We start from the raw sequence: 16,384 nt of genomic DNA on the forward strand, positions 1-16,384 counted from the left end.
AAGTAGCTTAATAAACAAAACATAGAAATTTTAGGTCCAAAAGAAATCCCCAGATCTCAATTACATTGAGGACTTGGTAGGTCAGTGGTTGGCATTGTTGCTGTGCAGTTCTGGGGTCCTGAGTTAAATTTCCACCAAGGTCAACATTCGTAGGGAGTTTGTATATTCTCCCTATGTTTTGCGTGAGTTTCCTTTGGTTACTTTGGTTTCTTCTCACAGTCCAGAGGACCTAATGATAGCGAATTTAGATTGTGAGCTCCAATAGGGAGAGTGGTAATGTCTAAAGTGCTATGAAATAATAACTTGTCAATCCTCAGAAAGCGAGTTGACAAACAAAAATTCAAAGACTAAGTTCACACCAGGATATAAAAGAAAAATCGGCCTATTTCATACAGAAGAAAACGGACTAAGTTTCATCTCTATTTTTGTCTGTATGGCATCCGGTGAAATAAATCAACAGTTGTTAAAATTTACAAAATAAAATGCTGTTTCCTAAGTTATAAAATTGCAATATATTCTGTAAAAAAAAAAAAAAAAGTGCTATGATTTATTCCTATAGATCCTTTTTTTTGGTGGGGGGTGTATAGTATAGACTTGAATAAGTGTATCTCATCCAAAATACGGAAGAGACTAGTTCATGCTGCAATTTTTCATGTGGACATTCGATCCATGGAAAGAATAACGGTTGTCTGAACAGCCCTTTTGAATAACATTGCTCCGAGTGCTGTTTTAAAAAAAATCTAAGTTCAAATCAAACCCCCCCCCCCCCCCTTTTTGCCCCGTTTAAAATAAAACAAAAAAATAATACACATATTTGGTATCAACGCGCTCAAACGCCCGATCTATCAAAATATAAAGAGTTGATTCGATCGGTAAACGTTGTCACGAGAAAAATAATTAAAACTCCAGAATTACTTTTTTTTTGTTCTCTGCAACATTGCCTTAAAATGCAATAAAAGGCAATCAAAAGACCTTATCTGCCCCAAAATCGCATCGATAAAGATATCAGCTTGGCGCTTAAAAAATAAGCCCTCACCCAGATCCCAGAAAATATCAACATTTTGTTGTTTTACAAAATTTGGATATATTTTTTTTTTTTTTTTGCACCACTTAAATAAAGAAGAACCTCTACATTTTTACAAAATCGGGGGAAAGGGGAGAGGGCGTCAGCTCACCATTATCCACTGCACATTGCTTGGATTAAAGCCTCTGCCTAGAGCCGTCCTGGTCTGGACACTTCAAGAGGAATATGAAAATGAGAGGAATTCTCAAGCATAGGTTAATGTTTCAAACTCCACTTTTATTTTGTCTTCATAAAAATGGGCATTTTGGCATACTACTGTATACCCACCTACTGACAGACTCGTTTTGACTTGTGCAGTCTTAATCATGGTCTCTACATGTTTGGTATCTGCAAATTTCTTATAACTTGGAGAATCATAATGGCAGGCCAGTTTTAGCATTTAGTGAACATAGTTTAAAAAAAAAAATTGTGGAAATGCACTTTTTTTTTTTTCTTTATTTGCTATTTCACCTCACTTGGAATTTGTTTCCTATTTTCCAGTACACTGTATGGAAAAATTTATGGTGTCAACCAATAGTACAACTTGTCTCGCAAAAAAAACAAGCTGTCATATTGATCAAATATAAAAGTTATGGTTCTGGAAAGAAGGGGAGCAAAGAACGGAAGTCCGAAAGTGGTTAAAGTCAAAGCACTGAGGCAAGAATGGGCTGTCATCAGTCAGGATTTGGCCGAGAAGCTGATATCCAGCATGCCATGGCTAATTGTATAAGCTGTGAAAAAAGGGGTCAGCACTGTAAATATTGAATATTTGCATAAACTTGATGTACGGTATTTGTTGAATGCTTTAACACCTTTAAAAAATTCTTAGAATTGTACTTTAGTAACCACAGAAACATCTGACTAAAGATCTAAAAAACACAAAAGCAGCAAACGTTCTGAAGGAAAAAAAGGCAAAATTTGGGTCGGTCTCAACTTTTGTCCACATCGGTATTTCATAGAGCACCTAGTGTAGCCATCCTTTGTCCTTTTTAGCAGCTGTTTCTGATCGTTAGTGAAATGAAGACATTGATCTAGATAGGGTTTATTAAAGGACTCTATAGACATGTTTTCTATAGTCTATATTCAGCAATTATTAACTTTAAGAGCTTGGTTATGTTGTGAATAAACCATTTTTGTACCTTTTTTTTCTCCATCTTTGAGATGTCTTTAATGGACAGTGGTACAGTACTACAAAGTCCCTCAGCCCCTCCTGTCTGGCTATAGGATCAGTCCTCAGTCTCCTGCTGAGCCTGGCAGCCTGTACTTTTGCATGCACACACATTTTCCTGATTCTGTGTGGTCTCCTTTGTCCAGTCTCCATGCAATGCAGTGCCCGCCTGTGCCAGCTGCATTATGGAGGGGGGGGGGGGGGTGTTGGGAGAGGGTAAGAAAAGAAAGGGTAGTGGTGTGGGGTTTTTTTCAATTCTCATGTGGCACTAGGTATCAGAATACTTGTTTTAGTTTCATTCCTTTCTTCATTTAGAGATACGCACTCATATTATTCACTCCTACTAAAATCTGGAAGTGGGTAAGAAGTACTAGTCGTCCACATCATAAAATCCACATGTGAGGCAGCTTGAATGGGAATATTGTAACAATTGACCATATGGCAGAGCCTGCTTATTGGCCTTTATTTGCAGATAGATGCACAATGTGGCTTAAAAATGTTGTTCATACTGCACTTGTGAGATGTGAGAACAGTGAGCAGACACGCTGACAGTATGAAGTGTTTTAGACTTAACCTTACCGTAAGTAACACTGGAGTAATAGAATATTCCAGTATGCCTCATCACGCAATTCTTTTGACTTGGGCACATCTCGTCGTCATCTCGAATGGGCCCTGCTGCACTGTGTTATGTAAAGCCACTGCCAAAATCTGTACAGAGCTGGAAGCGAGTAAGCAAAATTAGCGTAAGAGTTGTTTCACATTTTTAAGAGGCTGTTTCATTATTGTGGACAATTGTTCCCCATTTTGTTTTTCCCTCTTTATTACTACTGTTCAGAAACCGTACAGCGCTGCATCTATAAATTTTGGAAGAGGACTATCGGATAAATAGTCTCCTTTGTGTAAGGGTAACTAAGTAAATGTAGTGCCATTTCTACAAAGCTTTTACTTTTTAATGTTGTGTTTTTTGTTTTTGTTTTTTTGTCCTTTTTATATTGTTTATAGTGTGTAATTTGTGTTCAGTTTTCCTTTGCAATATGTAGCATTTATTGCCTTCCAGTGATGGTTAAAACATCTGACTACTTTTACGATGACTATTTAGCAGGCAGCACATTTTTGCCATAAAGTCACATAGTTGGTTCAAACTGTTTTCATGCCTGAACTAGATGTACAGCATAAAAACTGGTTATTTTTGTTCCTTGCCTGTCTTTCTGCCTTTTGCTTGGGTTTTGTTTTTCTTTGCTTTCCTTTCAGTCCTTTTTATCATTTATTCTCCAGTCTCTTACACAAATGTTTTTCATCTTCTATTCCTTTGCGTCTATTGGACTATGATCCATATTGTTGTGTGTCACTTTCCTGGGCTTCCTATGTTTCCTGTTTCTTTCTCCTCACTCCTCCTCACTTTTTTTGTTTTTCTCTGGCTGGGCCCCCGCAGGCGAGCCTTTGCATATGGTTTAAATTGACTGCGAACCCTGTCAGCTGAACTTTGCTTGACTCGTAGTTTTTACACCACCGTGAGCACCGTTCGTGCATTCCTGGCTTGTGTGTCCTGCCTCTTCCTCTTCAGTTTGCAATACAAAGAGCAAGGTTTCTTTTACTTAGGTTTACACATTGCTTTTAATGCAGAACACATTGTAGCGTACGATCCAGTGTGCCTTTTTCAAAACACAATGCATGCAGAGAGGAAGCTCATGGCACAATTGTCATTCTGTTCTTGGATCTGATTGAATCCGGTCGCATATCTAGTAATGAGCCATTGATCCAAAAGTCTAAAAATGTCTTCTCTGGTTTAGAGACACAGCATTATATAAGTTTACTGGATAAGAAAAATTTGTATTTGGATTTCCTGTAATATCATTTGCTGCCAAATTTTACCAACGCGTTTAAAAGTGAGCTTATCAAAGCATTTTTTTTTTTTAAAGAGGCTTCTTAATGTAATACTTGCGTTTATTAAAATATAAAGTGCTCAGAGCATAAAATTAATATTTTATATAGATGCTACAAAATCTAATATAACATGTATGAAAAAGTGTTCTTATTTTTAACTTTCTTAATTGTATATTTTTCTGCCATGTTTTTCCTAATATATTTATTCTTTTATTTTGAACAGACAAAGCTTACTGAATGAAGAGGGGGAAATGGATCTGCCAAACCATGCCAAACAACTGCTGCTTCAGCTGAATCAGCAACGAGCCAAAGGTTTCTTATGTGACGTCATTATTGTAGTGGAAAATGCTTTGTTCCGAGCTCACAAGAACATTCTTGCTGCCAGCAGCATGTACTTTAAATCTCTTGTCCTTCACGACAACTTGATCAATCTGGATACAGATATGGTTAACCCAGCTGTTTTCCGACAGATTTTGGACTTTATTTACACCGGTAAACTTTTGACATCCGACCAGCCAGGAGAGCAAAATTTCAGTGCTCTCCTCACCGCAGCAAGCTACCTCCAACTCCATGACTTGGCAACTCTCTGCAGGAAGAAACTGAAGCGTTCTGGAAAATCGTTTGTCGGAAAGCTTGGAGTGCCGAGTATAGGCCGTGTAGGAAGAAATCACAGGCTTTCCGCTCCCCCACTTGCTCATTTGCGATTCTCTGAGTCGTTGGACATTAACAAGGGTTCCAACTCAAATGAGTTGTCCAAAACAGTCCAAGAAGATGATATGTTTGTTAGCAACCCTAAACAGGAAAATAGCCACCCTTTAAGTCTAGGTACAGGGAGCAACAGCAGCCTCAATAATAGCATTAATGGGAGTGACCATGAGCTAGGCCTTGACCTTTCAAAGAAAAGCCCGTCCCTATCTGCACAAGAAGAGAATGTACAACCAGACGGTCATGTCGGCTCACCACAATCTGCCTCAGCATCTATAGCCAACTGTGCCTCATATGATGAATCCGCCCCCCAAAAAAGAGAGAATGAACCAATGGAGTTGGAAGAGAACCACTCTGAATCCGGGCCAAAGAATAGCCTTTGCCACCCAACACGTAAAATGGAGTGGGACAGGAAAGAGAGAGATAATTCTCCAGAAGCAGGAGAGACTATGCCCAATGGAGTTATTGTTGGGCCTATGTCAAAGGAGAGAATGTGTAGTGGAAGTTATGCTTCTGAGCAGAGTTTCCATTGTACAGATGAGGTGGAAAATGGTAAAGACATCAGTGAGGAAAGTGGGCATAGTGAGAATGAAATTGACCATCCCAGTGCCAACTATGTTTACCGACAAGATGGATTTGACAGTGTGCCATTTGGCGACAACTTGTATGTGTGTATCCCCTGCGGGAAGGGGTTTCCTAATTCTGAGCAACTAAATGCTCACGTAGAAATGCATACTGAAGAGGAGCTATATATCAAAGAAGAGGATTCCTACTGTAAAGAGGAAGCAGAGGACCTGTCCACTCCCAACACAACATTTCCAAATGAATCACGCCCATTTAAGTGCTCAGTATGTGAGAGGAGCTACAAGGATCCAGCTACCCTCCGACAACATGAGAAAACGCACTGGCTGACCCGTCCCTTCCCCTGCAACATCTGTGGCAAGATGTTCACACAAAGAGGAACCATGACCCGCCATATGAGGAGCCATTTGGGCCTCAAACCTTTTGCTTGTGAAGAGTGTGGAATGCGCTTTACAAGGCAATATCGACTGACCGAGCATATGCGTGTCCACTCAGGGGAAAAGCCCTATGAATGTCAGCTCTGCGGGGGAAAATTCACCCAGCAGCGCAATCTGATCAGTCACCTGCGTATGCATACCTCCCCCTCATAAACCAAAGACTCTCTTGATACCCTAAGAATGTGCTTCACCTCTGCACACAAACTAACCAATTTACCTTCCTGATGACTTGCTGCTTTAAGGGTACCTGTTTTCCAGTTGGGTTGTATCATCGCAGACGGGGATGTAATGCCTCATCCGAGCTTTAAGATGTAAAGAGTGATGACAATATTTCAAAGTTATGGTACATTGGAAGCAAGTTATGTGCTGCCTCTACTTTCCCTTGCATCCTCAGGACATATACAAAGACTTCAGTGACCTTGCTAACAAAAAAATATAAAGGCTGTCAATTGCTAGTATATAGCTAGCAGAATTACCATGCTCTGTTTTGCAAGGTGACAACTTTGGTAACACAGTCAAGTCTACATTTGGGTTTGAAGGTGTGTTTTGGGTAGGAGGCATTTGCTGGAGGCATGTTTTTAGCACTCTGAATTGTCCATACCTTTCTACATCATGGCCCTGCTTACATCTGTCCAGCCTTAAGATGTGCTGGCTTCCTAATCGTATCATGAATGAAAACCAAGGAAACCTCACAACTCCCTCTCCTGGTTACCACTGTGGGCATCTGGATGATAGGTTCATGCCAAGTTGCTCCTATTAAACACCATTTTAGAGATTTCATAAAGGCAGGCTCGCACTTTCTGGGGCACTTGGTATCTTTTGGCTGTGAATTCTTTGCATGTTCCTTAGTATTTTTCTTCTTTCTGAATGCCCTTTTCACCACAGACTGGAAACTAACATTTTGCCCGTCAGTTGCACCTATGTAAGCCAGTGGGAGGGAGGTCCTCTGTTTACCACCACCCCCTTCTTGTCCATAAAAAGGTACTTGTCTCAGAGCAGTGGTGGGCTTTGGGAGACTTGTTCGATTTCCATTTGAATCTGTGAATTTTTGAACTGGAAGTTTAGGGATATTATTTGGGGTGGTGGGTTAGTATTCTTGTTTTTTCACTACTCACTTTTTACATGATTGGGCTTCTCTTTGTATTGTAAGCTCAGAAAACTGAAGCATCATAACTCATTCTGTCCTTCACAGGGCCCCTAGTGCTTTGTTACAGTGCATAATGTCCTGCTTACATGACTGTGTTGGCTGGTTGTAAGTTATGTATATCTTTACCACACATGCTGCCTCCAAAAAAAATAATGGGGTAAGAGTCTCTTTTTATAGACAGATGAGCCCTAGAGGCCAGTCTGACAGAAGGAAGTCTTCTTACCCTATTGCTGTTCTTGGTGACTTGTCACCTGTTAGGTACTCCTGCGTGTGTGTGCGTATGTGTGTGTGCGTGTTTGTGTGTGTAGAGACATGTAAGATGAAGGATGCTATGGACTGGTCACTTTGCTACCTCTTGAACTCCTGATAAGTGAGATGCTTTTGCATAGTTTTTTTTTTTTTTTCCATGTAAGTAAATGTATAAAGTTAGGACATTTAAATTAAATGGGCAGCATTACACATTAGCCTGTCAGGAATTTCCTACAACATTCATTGTGTTTTAAGATAATTTCTGATCCAAAAAAACCCCCAACAGAAACCCAAAGAAATCCAATATGAATGAAGCCAACACACTAACAAAACCCTTTCTTCAACTCGAAAAGCTTCTCCTTTCCACACTAGCAGATGATTAGAGGTATCCTTAGTGCAATGACTTTCAGTATTGGTGCAGTTAACAATTACAGGACATCTTCAATGATTTACGTTGGGAGAGAGGCGCAGAATGGGGCGCCATAAGTTTTTATTTTTTTGGGGGGGTGTTGGAGGTCGAAATATGTCCTGTAATTGAGTAAATGCCATTTAAAATAGAGCTGTGGAGGTGGATCTTGCTCACTTCTGACACTCTGCTTTGAAATGTCCTAAATTAGGGTCATGCACAAGTACTTTGTCTACATCATAAGGAAAAGCTACTTTATTCTGAAAGTCCTTCATGGCTTATGGTACATCATTAAAACATGCACTGCAGCGGGTTCTGGTGCAGGATGTACAATGTTTAGCAACTGGTCTTCTTCAGAATTAGTCATTTTCAGATTTATTTTTTTTTTTAAGTTTTTGCAGGCGAAAAAATATATATATACTTTAATTGACCAAAGTGTTAAGTAATCTCAATCAATGTTGATGCAAGTGAAATTTGATATTAGCACGTAACAGTATGGAATTACCCAAAACCATCAGTTGACCCTTCTCCCCATGGCAGTGGCAGAGTCTATAAAGTTTACATTATTTAAGACCAAAAATATTAAACTAATGAAAGCTACCAGCCATAATATTTTTCTTTCTGCTAGTATTCAAAATAGTCCTGTGGGTTAAATAAATGTCATGAAATTTGGCAATAGGAAAAGAAACCCTGCCAAAAAGGTATAGCTCTCTGTAGATCTGATTCCACCATGGATTTCATGCATTGTTTTCCCTGATCTTTCTTGCAGTAAAGTGTTCTGTATCTTCAGTAGCTTTTGCCTGCTTTGTGTTAGCAATGGTGAAAATTGGCTGGATGGGATCTATCGGATATGTATCACTTTCACATCATTATCTGACTTTGATTTCAAGTGTTAAGAGTACCTGTACTGGAGCTAAAGACATTAAAGCTTGCTTCATCTATGTAGCTATAATATTCTAACTATTAATGATTATAATTAAATGCTATAAATGTTTCTAGCCATTGAGATCTATAATATGCTAGATCACAACCATTTCAAAAGCTGCATTTAACTTTATTTCTTCTTGTACTCATACAATAGTCTAGCAAATCCAATAGAATTTTTAGCCCAACATCCTAAGATTATACCGATCGCTAAGATTTTGCAGACGATCGGTGGGAGTCTGTGTCCCAAGACCCCCCAACTAAAACACTCACCAACCGAAAAGTAAAAAGTATAAGCGCCTGTACACAGACCGGAACATCAATTTGTGCATGCGCTCAGAAAAGAGCTGAATGCTTGTGCCCAGTAATCTGCACAGTTCATAGTGTTGTTTGAATGATCATTGGGGGTCTCGGGACTTGGACCCCCACCCTTGTCTGCAATGGTAGAGGAAATATATATGTAAAATTATAGGGATAGTTTAAACCAGTCCTTAACTATTTTGTACAATACATTTTCAGAAAGACCTCCGTGCCATATAGACAGTTTTTCTTGTATGAGTGACTCTGATATTGGTTAAGAAGCAATAAGTTATGAGCACAAAAATGTTATCCTCAGTGATTGCCAATCTAAGTCGTTGGTACACAGGAAGAAAGGTGAACTAGTCATACATGGTATTTTACACACATTCTTCTGCAGATTAAGGGAGCATCGGACAGACCAGGACTGATTTTTCAAAAACACTTGCAATACACTTCTAGCCGTACGGGGATGGAGGCTTACCATATATTTTTATAATTTATTTTTTTCATATTTTTTTTGCGTGAGTCCCTAGCTTATGAAATATGATTGTATTATCTAATTTTAGGGGCATTAATGTGTGAAATCTGTCTAGATCTTCCAAATAATTCCACCAAAAAACTTAACAAAGATCTCTTAATCCTAACGATCACTTCTTTATCTCACTGGATGTGTCGCATCCTCTGATGATATGATGATGTGGCAACTGATATCATTTACTTCTAGTAAGGCTGTACAATGCAGTCTTTTAAGGCTCTAGAAGAAAAACTATTAAAGAATGCCGTTTGATGTTTTGTTCTCTCTTTAATACCAAAAATATGTGGCCCCTTCCATAATTTACACTACATTGGTGATAATAACCAATTTGTTCATTGCGCAACCCTTTAAAGTAATTGACATGACAATTCAAGCTTCTTCACCCCTGTGTTAATGGAAATCATGACTCTTAGAATTTTTGGCTTTTGACAAGCATTTTTAGGTATATTTTTATTTTTTCCTCAGCACTTAATATCGACACAAAGTCTGTGTATAGTTGAGCGTTGTACAAACTTCTTTTCCTTTTAGCTAGCAGTGTAAGTTTGTGTTCTAGAGAATCAATTTAAAGGAAAAGACATTTCCAAACTGTGACAACATTAGTAACAATATTTCTCAAACTTCAGGGACTGGCTACCTCCAGGCAACAAACTTTCAGCCACATTTCTATGACATAGTATTGTATCAAACATTTTTTCTGTATTTTATGATAAAAGCAAAACACTAGTTTCATATGAAAGCAAATTTAAGAGTTTTGGGACCTGGGTGGAGGGGCGGGAGGGATTGGGTGTTCTATTCTGCATATGGAATTGTGCTGTACATGGTAAACAGAATGCAGCATTTTCACAATATAAATGGCAGGCAGTGGGGGAAAATGCTTGTTTAGTTCATGAATTATTATAACATTTTTTTTTTTCGGAGTAACAGGAATCGATTTTTAAGAAGTGTAAACCGTAAACAAGGATGTATTATGAAACCATTAAAAAAAAGAGAAAAAGCTTGTACCCAAATCCGTATACTATTTTTAAAACCAAAGCACATTTTGAAGAAACCAACTGGGCTCAGAAAATTAAAAAAAAAAAAAAAAAAAAAGGAAAAAAAAAAGCAAGTGGACTATTTATATTTAACTCATTGTTTACATACGTCTTTACAGTTTCAGACCTCAACTACAGACCAGTCAAAATTAATTCCACATTTTCCATGGATTGACATGGAGCTCAATTCTTTCCTGTCGGAAATTCTTAAATTATAAAGTATTAGCTGATCAGTTTACATCTCGCTGTGCTGGTGCTTGGTTTTACCATATGTGAGTCGATCAGTGGCCATTTAAAAAATTGGTATACAATGCACTGACTGAAAGTAATTTTCTGGATGACCCAGTCTATTTTGGAAAGCCCCAAAAAACACTTCTCAAGCTTGTCTTGCACAACTGTCCTTTGTAGTGCAACTGATATGTAGTCTTGTCAAAACCTTTAATGCTAATTAACAAGTTGCCAATGCATAGGTTGTATGTACCATTGCAACCGAATATTACTATCTAAAATTCCAATCTTAAGCGTATTAAGACATGAGATGTATGTAAATATTCTTCAAAAATATTTGTTAAAATTTGTATTTTCCTCATGGATCAATGAGCCATTAGTTTTGTCTGGTCTTCAATAAATAATCAAAGATGGTGCAGAATTTTGCAGTGTTTGTATTGTTTCACTATGTATGTGCAGTTCTGAATGTATCTATCAAAACTCCCTGTGGGCAGCAGCAATGAGGCACCGAGTTCCTCATCCTTGCCTTTTGCTGTTACTTTTGTCTCCGATTTTATAGTGGCTCTACTAAGAGAGTTAAGGAGAGGCTGCCATGCAGGGATAAGATCCTCTTACTGCCATGGGCTGGCATACCCTGTGGCAGAGCTACAACTTAAAAGACTAAAGGATTTCCGTAAAAGAAAACCAGAAAAAAAGACAATAAGCCTAAATATCCTCAGAGACTCAACAAATAGCCATAAATTACCAAGCGGGACTTTCTGTAGCTCTTCTGTTTCGTACTGGATATCTTCTGTGATGCTTTATTTTTTTATTGTTACAATATCACCGGCTTCATTTGATATAAAAAATGTATTTTTTTTCTGCAAAAATGTTCCCTTCTATTCCCCATTTTGTGTTTTCCTGTTTTGACCGAATGTAGTAACTTCAGTCCTTCAATCGCGGAAGGTGGGATGAGATGAAGGTCCATATCCCTCCCGAGGTACAAAGCTATTGGTCAACCAGGACACCCTTCCACCCCATCCTCAAGCATAGAAATCTGAGAACTATGGCTGCTTAAATACAGATATGTTTGCTATTTTAGCGTAATTCGCCAGCTTCTAGCTCTGTCCAGCGTCTAAATTTTTAATTGTACTTTGTACAATTTGTGTTGCCATTAGTCCTGCATTAAACTTGGAAATTCTAACTATTATGCCAAATATACAGAAATACCAAACACTTTTGTTTGTAATACAGCCTGTAAGTCAATGGTTGGTATAGCTTAAAATGCAAACTGTGCCCAGATAAGTGTTTTGAGTAGATTTGTGTTGATCCCAGATAGTTTTCTACCTTTTTTTTGCTTCCTGGCTATAAATGAATTTAACAAGTTGGAATTGTTGGTGTTTTATTAGTGTAGTGACAATCCATAATGGATGCATTTTTTGGAAAGGGACCACTAAACGGTACAAATGATCTAACACAAAGATTATCCAAAGCTGTATTATATATGTGAATATTTTTTCAGACATTTGACTGCTGTTTTGGCTTTGTTTCCATTACAGGGAGAGAGTGTTGTTTTGTTTTATTGTTTTTTTTTTTTTTATGTAGTCAAAGTAAAGTAAGTGTGACTAGGATATGTAATTATATCCTTCACTTATTAAATCTAACTTTTATTTTGATCTGAAACTTTCACTCCTGTATAATGAAACCCAAGATCTTGTGACAATTTTGTTGCTCTCCTGTACAATGTAAATTTTTTTTTTTTTTTTTTTTACTTTTTGGTCCTTTTAAATGTAAAACCTCCAAATTACTGCATTTGGCTACAGTAAGGTATTAAACACTGTCTGGGCACTAGTTTAGTATGTCAGGTTTACGTGATTCTTAGAGAGAAGCTGGTTCCACCTGTCTGACTTCCAGGAATCTTGCCAGGGAGGCACCTTTTTTTTATTGTGTTAAGAGCTCGCCTTGCTTTTGGATGAGTCACTTGCTTCATATTAAAATAATTAGTGAGTATAATTAAGTAAAGATCTAATCGCTCTTAAATAACATCCACATCACACAATTTTCTCTCAGGGGTTGGGTTATAGACTCGTTAACCCAAGTCCTATAACTTCCTGCTGTGCTTTTTTTTTTCCCTTTCCACTTCGAAGCAACATTAAAGGGAGAACGCAAGTGTTTAAATGTTTTACTCTACATATCTGTATGAGCATGCTTCTTCAAAATCTAGTTTCTGGCCCTACTTCTATCCAGGAGCTTGGAAGGTGGAGTGTCTCTGTTGCCGCAGCCTTTTTCTCTTAGTCCCACCTTTTGCCTCCTTGGACTGGTACGTTTTCCTCATGGACTTCCTATTCAGGTCAGAGCACTCTTTTTAGAGAGCTCACATTATAGTGTCATATAGATAAAACGAAAGATAATACAGAAGATTCTGGTAATCCAAACATTCGAGAAACTTACAGTCTTAATGTACAGTGATGAGAAAAAAAAACTGTTATTTTATGATCTTTTCATTAAAAGCTTGATTGAAAACAAGTTGATTTATGCTTGAAAATTATTTTGTCTTTTACTTTCGTTTAATTGTCTCCAATAGTCTTTGAAAACGGAGAACACTTGCTACTACATGTTTCACTTCTGTGCGTTCGCCAGGCACGTCAAAACGCCGCATGTGGACGCATCTGCATACAGCGCATGCCGCATGTTAAAGATAGGTACGCAGGACGCATGTGGAACTAGGTGGAGTGTAGGCAGAGCTTAAGGGAGGACATGCGCAGACCAGCCTTAGCTAAGTGTGAACTTGGCCTATGATATTTCTTGTTCTTCCCCCCCCCCCCTTCCCGACCTGTGACACAGCGTATGCATCATGAAAGTCGGTGCCAATCTTGACCCATGACGCATACCCTGTGTCATGACTTCAAAGCCCCCCTGCGGGTCGGGTGAACGGGGTCAATGAAAGGTCACCTGACCCGCAGATACAGGGGGGCTTTGTAATTCACCACAGGGGGCGTGGCTTCGCCCCACGTGGCTACGATCTCTGATTGGCTGTTTCCCTATTAACAGCCAATCAGAGCGATAGTAATATTTCATCAATGAAAATTGATGACATATGACAATCCAGCCGTGGCCGATGCTGCAGTAGCATCGGACATGGCTGCTGACACCGATCCGGCCATCGCCCCCCCCCCCCCGTCACTGAATGACAGCGGCAATTTGCCGCCGCTGTCATCTGCCCCACCTTCCTTCCGCTCCCCGCCAGCTTCCGATCCCCCCAGTACCTTCTGAGTCCCCCTGTCACTCCCGTTGTCCCGTGGGTCCGGATCATGGGCGCCACCATCTTGGAAAATGGCAGGCGCATGCGCAGTGCGCCCGCCCGAATCTGCCGCCTGCAGATTCTATTCTTTCATTTTGATCACTCTCACAGTGATCAAAATGAAATAAAAAGTAAATAAACCCCCGATTATCACCCCCATAGGTAGGCACAGCTAATAAAATAAAGAAAATATTTTTATTTTTCCGTTGGGGTTAGGGTTGGGATTGTGGTTAGGGTTGGAATTGGGGTTAAGGTTAGGGTTGGGATTAGGGTTAGGGGTGTGTTGGGGTTAGGGTTGGAGATAGAATTAAGGGGTTTCCACTGTTTAGGCACATCAGGGGGTCTCCAAACGTGACATGGTGCCACCATTGATTCCAGCCAATTTTGCTCCCTCCCTTCCAAGCCCCGACATGTGCCCAAACAGTGGTTTACCCCAACATATGGGGTATCAGCGTACTCAGGAAAAATTGCACAACAACTTTTGGGGACTAATTAATCCTGTTACCTTTGGGATAATAAAAAATTGGGGGCTAAAAAATTATTTTTGTGGAAAAAAAGATTTTTTCATTTTCACATCTCTTCATTATAAACTTCTGTGAAGCACTTGGGGGTTCAAAGTGCTCACAACACATCTAGATAAGTCCCTTTGAAGGTCTAGCTTCCAAAATGGGGTCACTTGTGGGGGGTTTCCACTGTTTAGGCACATCAGGGGCTCTGCAAACGTAATTCCATCAAAGTCTGCATTTCAAAACGTCACTACTTCCATTCCGAGCCCTGACGTGTGCCCAAACAATGGTTCCCCCCACATTTGGGGTACCAGCATACTCAGGACAAACTGGACAACAGCTTTTGGGGTCCAATTTCTCCTGTTACCCTTGTGAAAATAAATTGCGAGCTAAAAAAATGATTTTTTATTTTCATGGCTCTGCGTTATTATCTTCTGTGAAGCACTTGGGGGTTCGAGGTGCTCACCACACATCTAGGCAAGTTCCTTATGCGGTTTCCAAAATGGGGTCACTTGGGGGTTTCCACAGTTTTAGGTACATCAAGGGCTCTGCAAATGTAACATGATGTCCGCAGACCATTCCATCAAAGTCAGCATTTCAAAATGTCACTACTTCCCTTCCGAGCCCTGACATGTGCCCATACAGTGGTCATCCCCCACATATGGGATACCAGCGTACTCAGGACAAACTGGACAACTTCTTTTGGGGTCCAATCTCTCCTGTTACCCTTGTGAAAATAAATTGCGGACTAAAAAATATTTTTTTGGGAAAAAAAAATATTTTTTATTTTCACGGCTCTGCGTTATAAACTTCTGTGAAGCACCTGGGGGTTCAAAGTGCTCACTATGTATCTAGATAAGTTCCTTAGGGGGTCTAGTTTCCAAAATGGGGTTGTTTGTGGGGGAGCTCCAAAGTTTAGGCACACAGGGGCTCTCCAAACACGACATGGTGTCCGCTAACGATTGGAGCTAATTTTTATTTCAAAAAGTCAAATGGCGCTCCTTCCCTTCTGAGCTCTGCCGTGCGCCCAAACAGTGGTTTCCCCCCCCCACATATGGGGTACCAGCGTACTCAGGAGAAATTGGACCACAAAAGTCCAGTTTGTCCTGTTAGCCATGTGAAAATAAAAAATAGCGTGCTAAAAAATCAATTGAGGGAAAAAAATGATTTTTTATTTTCACTTCCCTACGTTATAAACTTTTGTGAAGCACTTGGGGGTTCAAAGTGCTCACTACACATCTAGATAAGTTCCTTAAGAGGTCTAGTTTCCAAAATGGTGTAACGTGTAGGGGGTTTTCACTGTTTAGGCACACAGGGGCTCTCCAAACGCAACATGGTGTCCGATAACGACGAGCTAATTTTTCATTCAAAAAGTTAAATGGCACTCATTCCTTTCTGGGCCCTGCCGTGCACCCAAACAGCTATCGGTGTACTCAGGAGAAATTGCCCAACAAATTTTAGGATCCATTTTATCCTGTTGCCCACGTGAAAATGAAAAAACTGAGGCTAAAAGAAAATTTTTGTGAAAAAAAAAAAAGTACTTTTTTTTTTTTTTTTTTTTTTACGGATCAATTTGTGAAGCACCTGGGGGTTCAAAGTGATCACTATGCATCTAGATAAGTTCCTTGGGGGGTCTATTTTCCAAAATGGGGTCAATTGTGGGGAAGCACCAGTGTTTAGGCATACAGCGACTCTCCAAACGCGACATGGCAAGTGCTAAATATTCCAGCATATTTTCCATTCAAAAAGTCAAATGGTGTTCCTTCCCTTCTGAGGCCTGCTGTGCGCCCAAACAGTAGTTTGAGCACATATGGGGTATCGGTGTACTCAGGAGAAATTGCCCAACAAATTTTAGGATCCATTTTAACCCTTATAACTTCCTAACAGAAAAAAAATTGGTTTCCAAAATTGTGCTGATGTAAAGTAGACATGTGGGAAA

General features: G+C 39.5%; 1 protein-coding gene across 1 annotated transcript in view; it reads left to right on the plus strand.

Annotated features, from left to right (window-relative positions):
• The window catches only part of HIC2 (HIC ZBTB transcriptional repressor 2), a 55,081-nt gene extending 41,917 nt beyond the window's left edge, over nt 1-13,164 (plus strand). Inside the window, exon 2 of the mRNA XM_073559134.1 lies at nt 4,339-13,164. Coding sequence (XP_073415235.1) covers nt 4,367-5,992 — 1,626 coding nt within the window. The 5' untranslated portion in view covers nt 4,339-4,366 and the 3' untranslated portion in view covers nt 5,993-13,164. The remainder of the gene's footprint in view (nt 1-4,338) is intronic.
• Nucleotides 13,165-16,384: the final 3,220 nt, after the last annotated feature.

The sequence above is a fragment of the Dendrobates tinctorius genome, unplaced genomic scaffold (genome assembly GCF_039654945.1).
Source record: "Dendrobates tinctorius isolate UK_male_01 unplaced genomic scaffold, ASM3965494v1 ptg000265l, whole genome shotgun sequence".
NCBI classification, from domain to species: domain Eukaryota; kingdom Metazoa; phylum Chordata; class Amphibia; order Anura; family Dendrobatidae; genus Dendrobates; species Dendrobates tinctorius.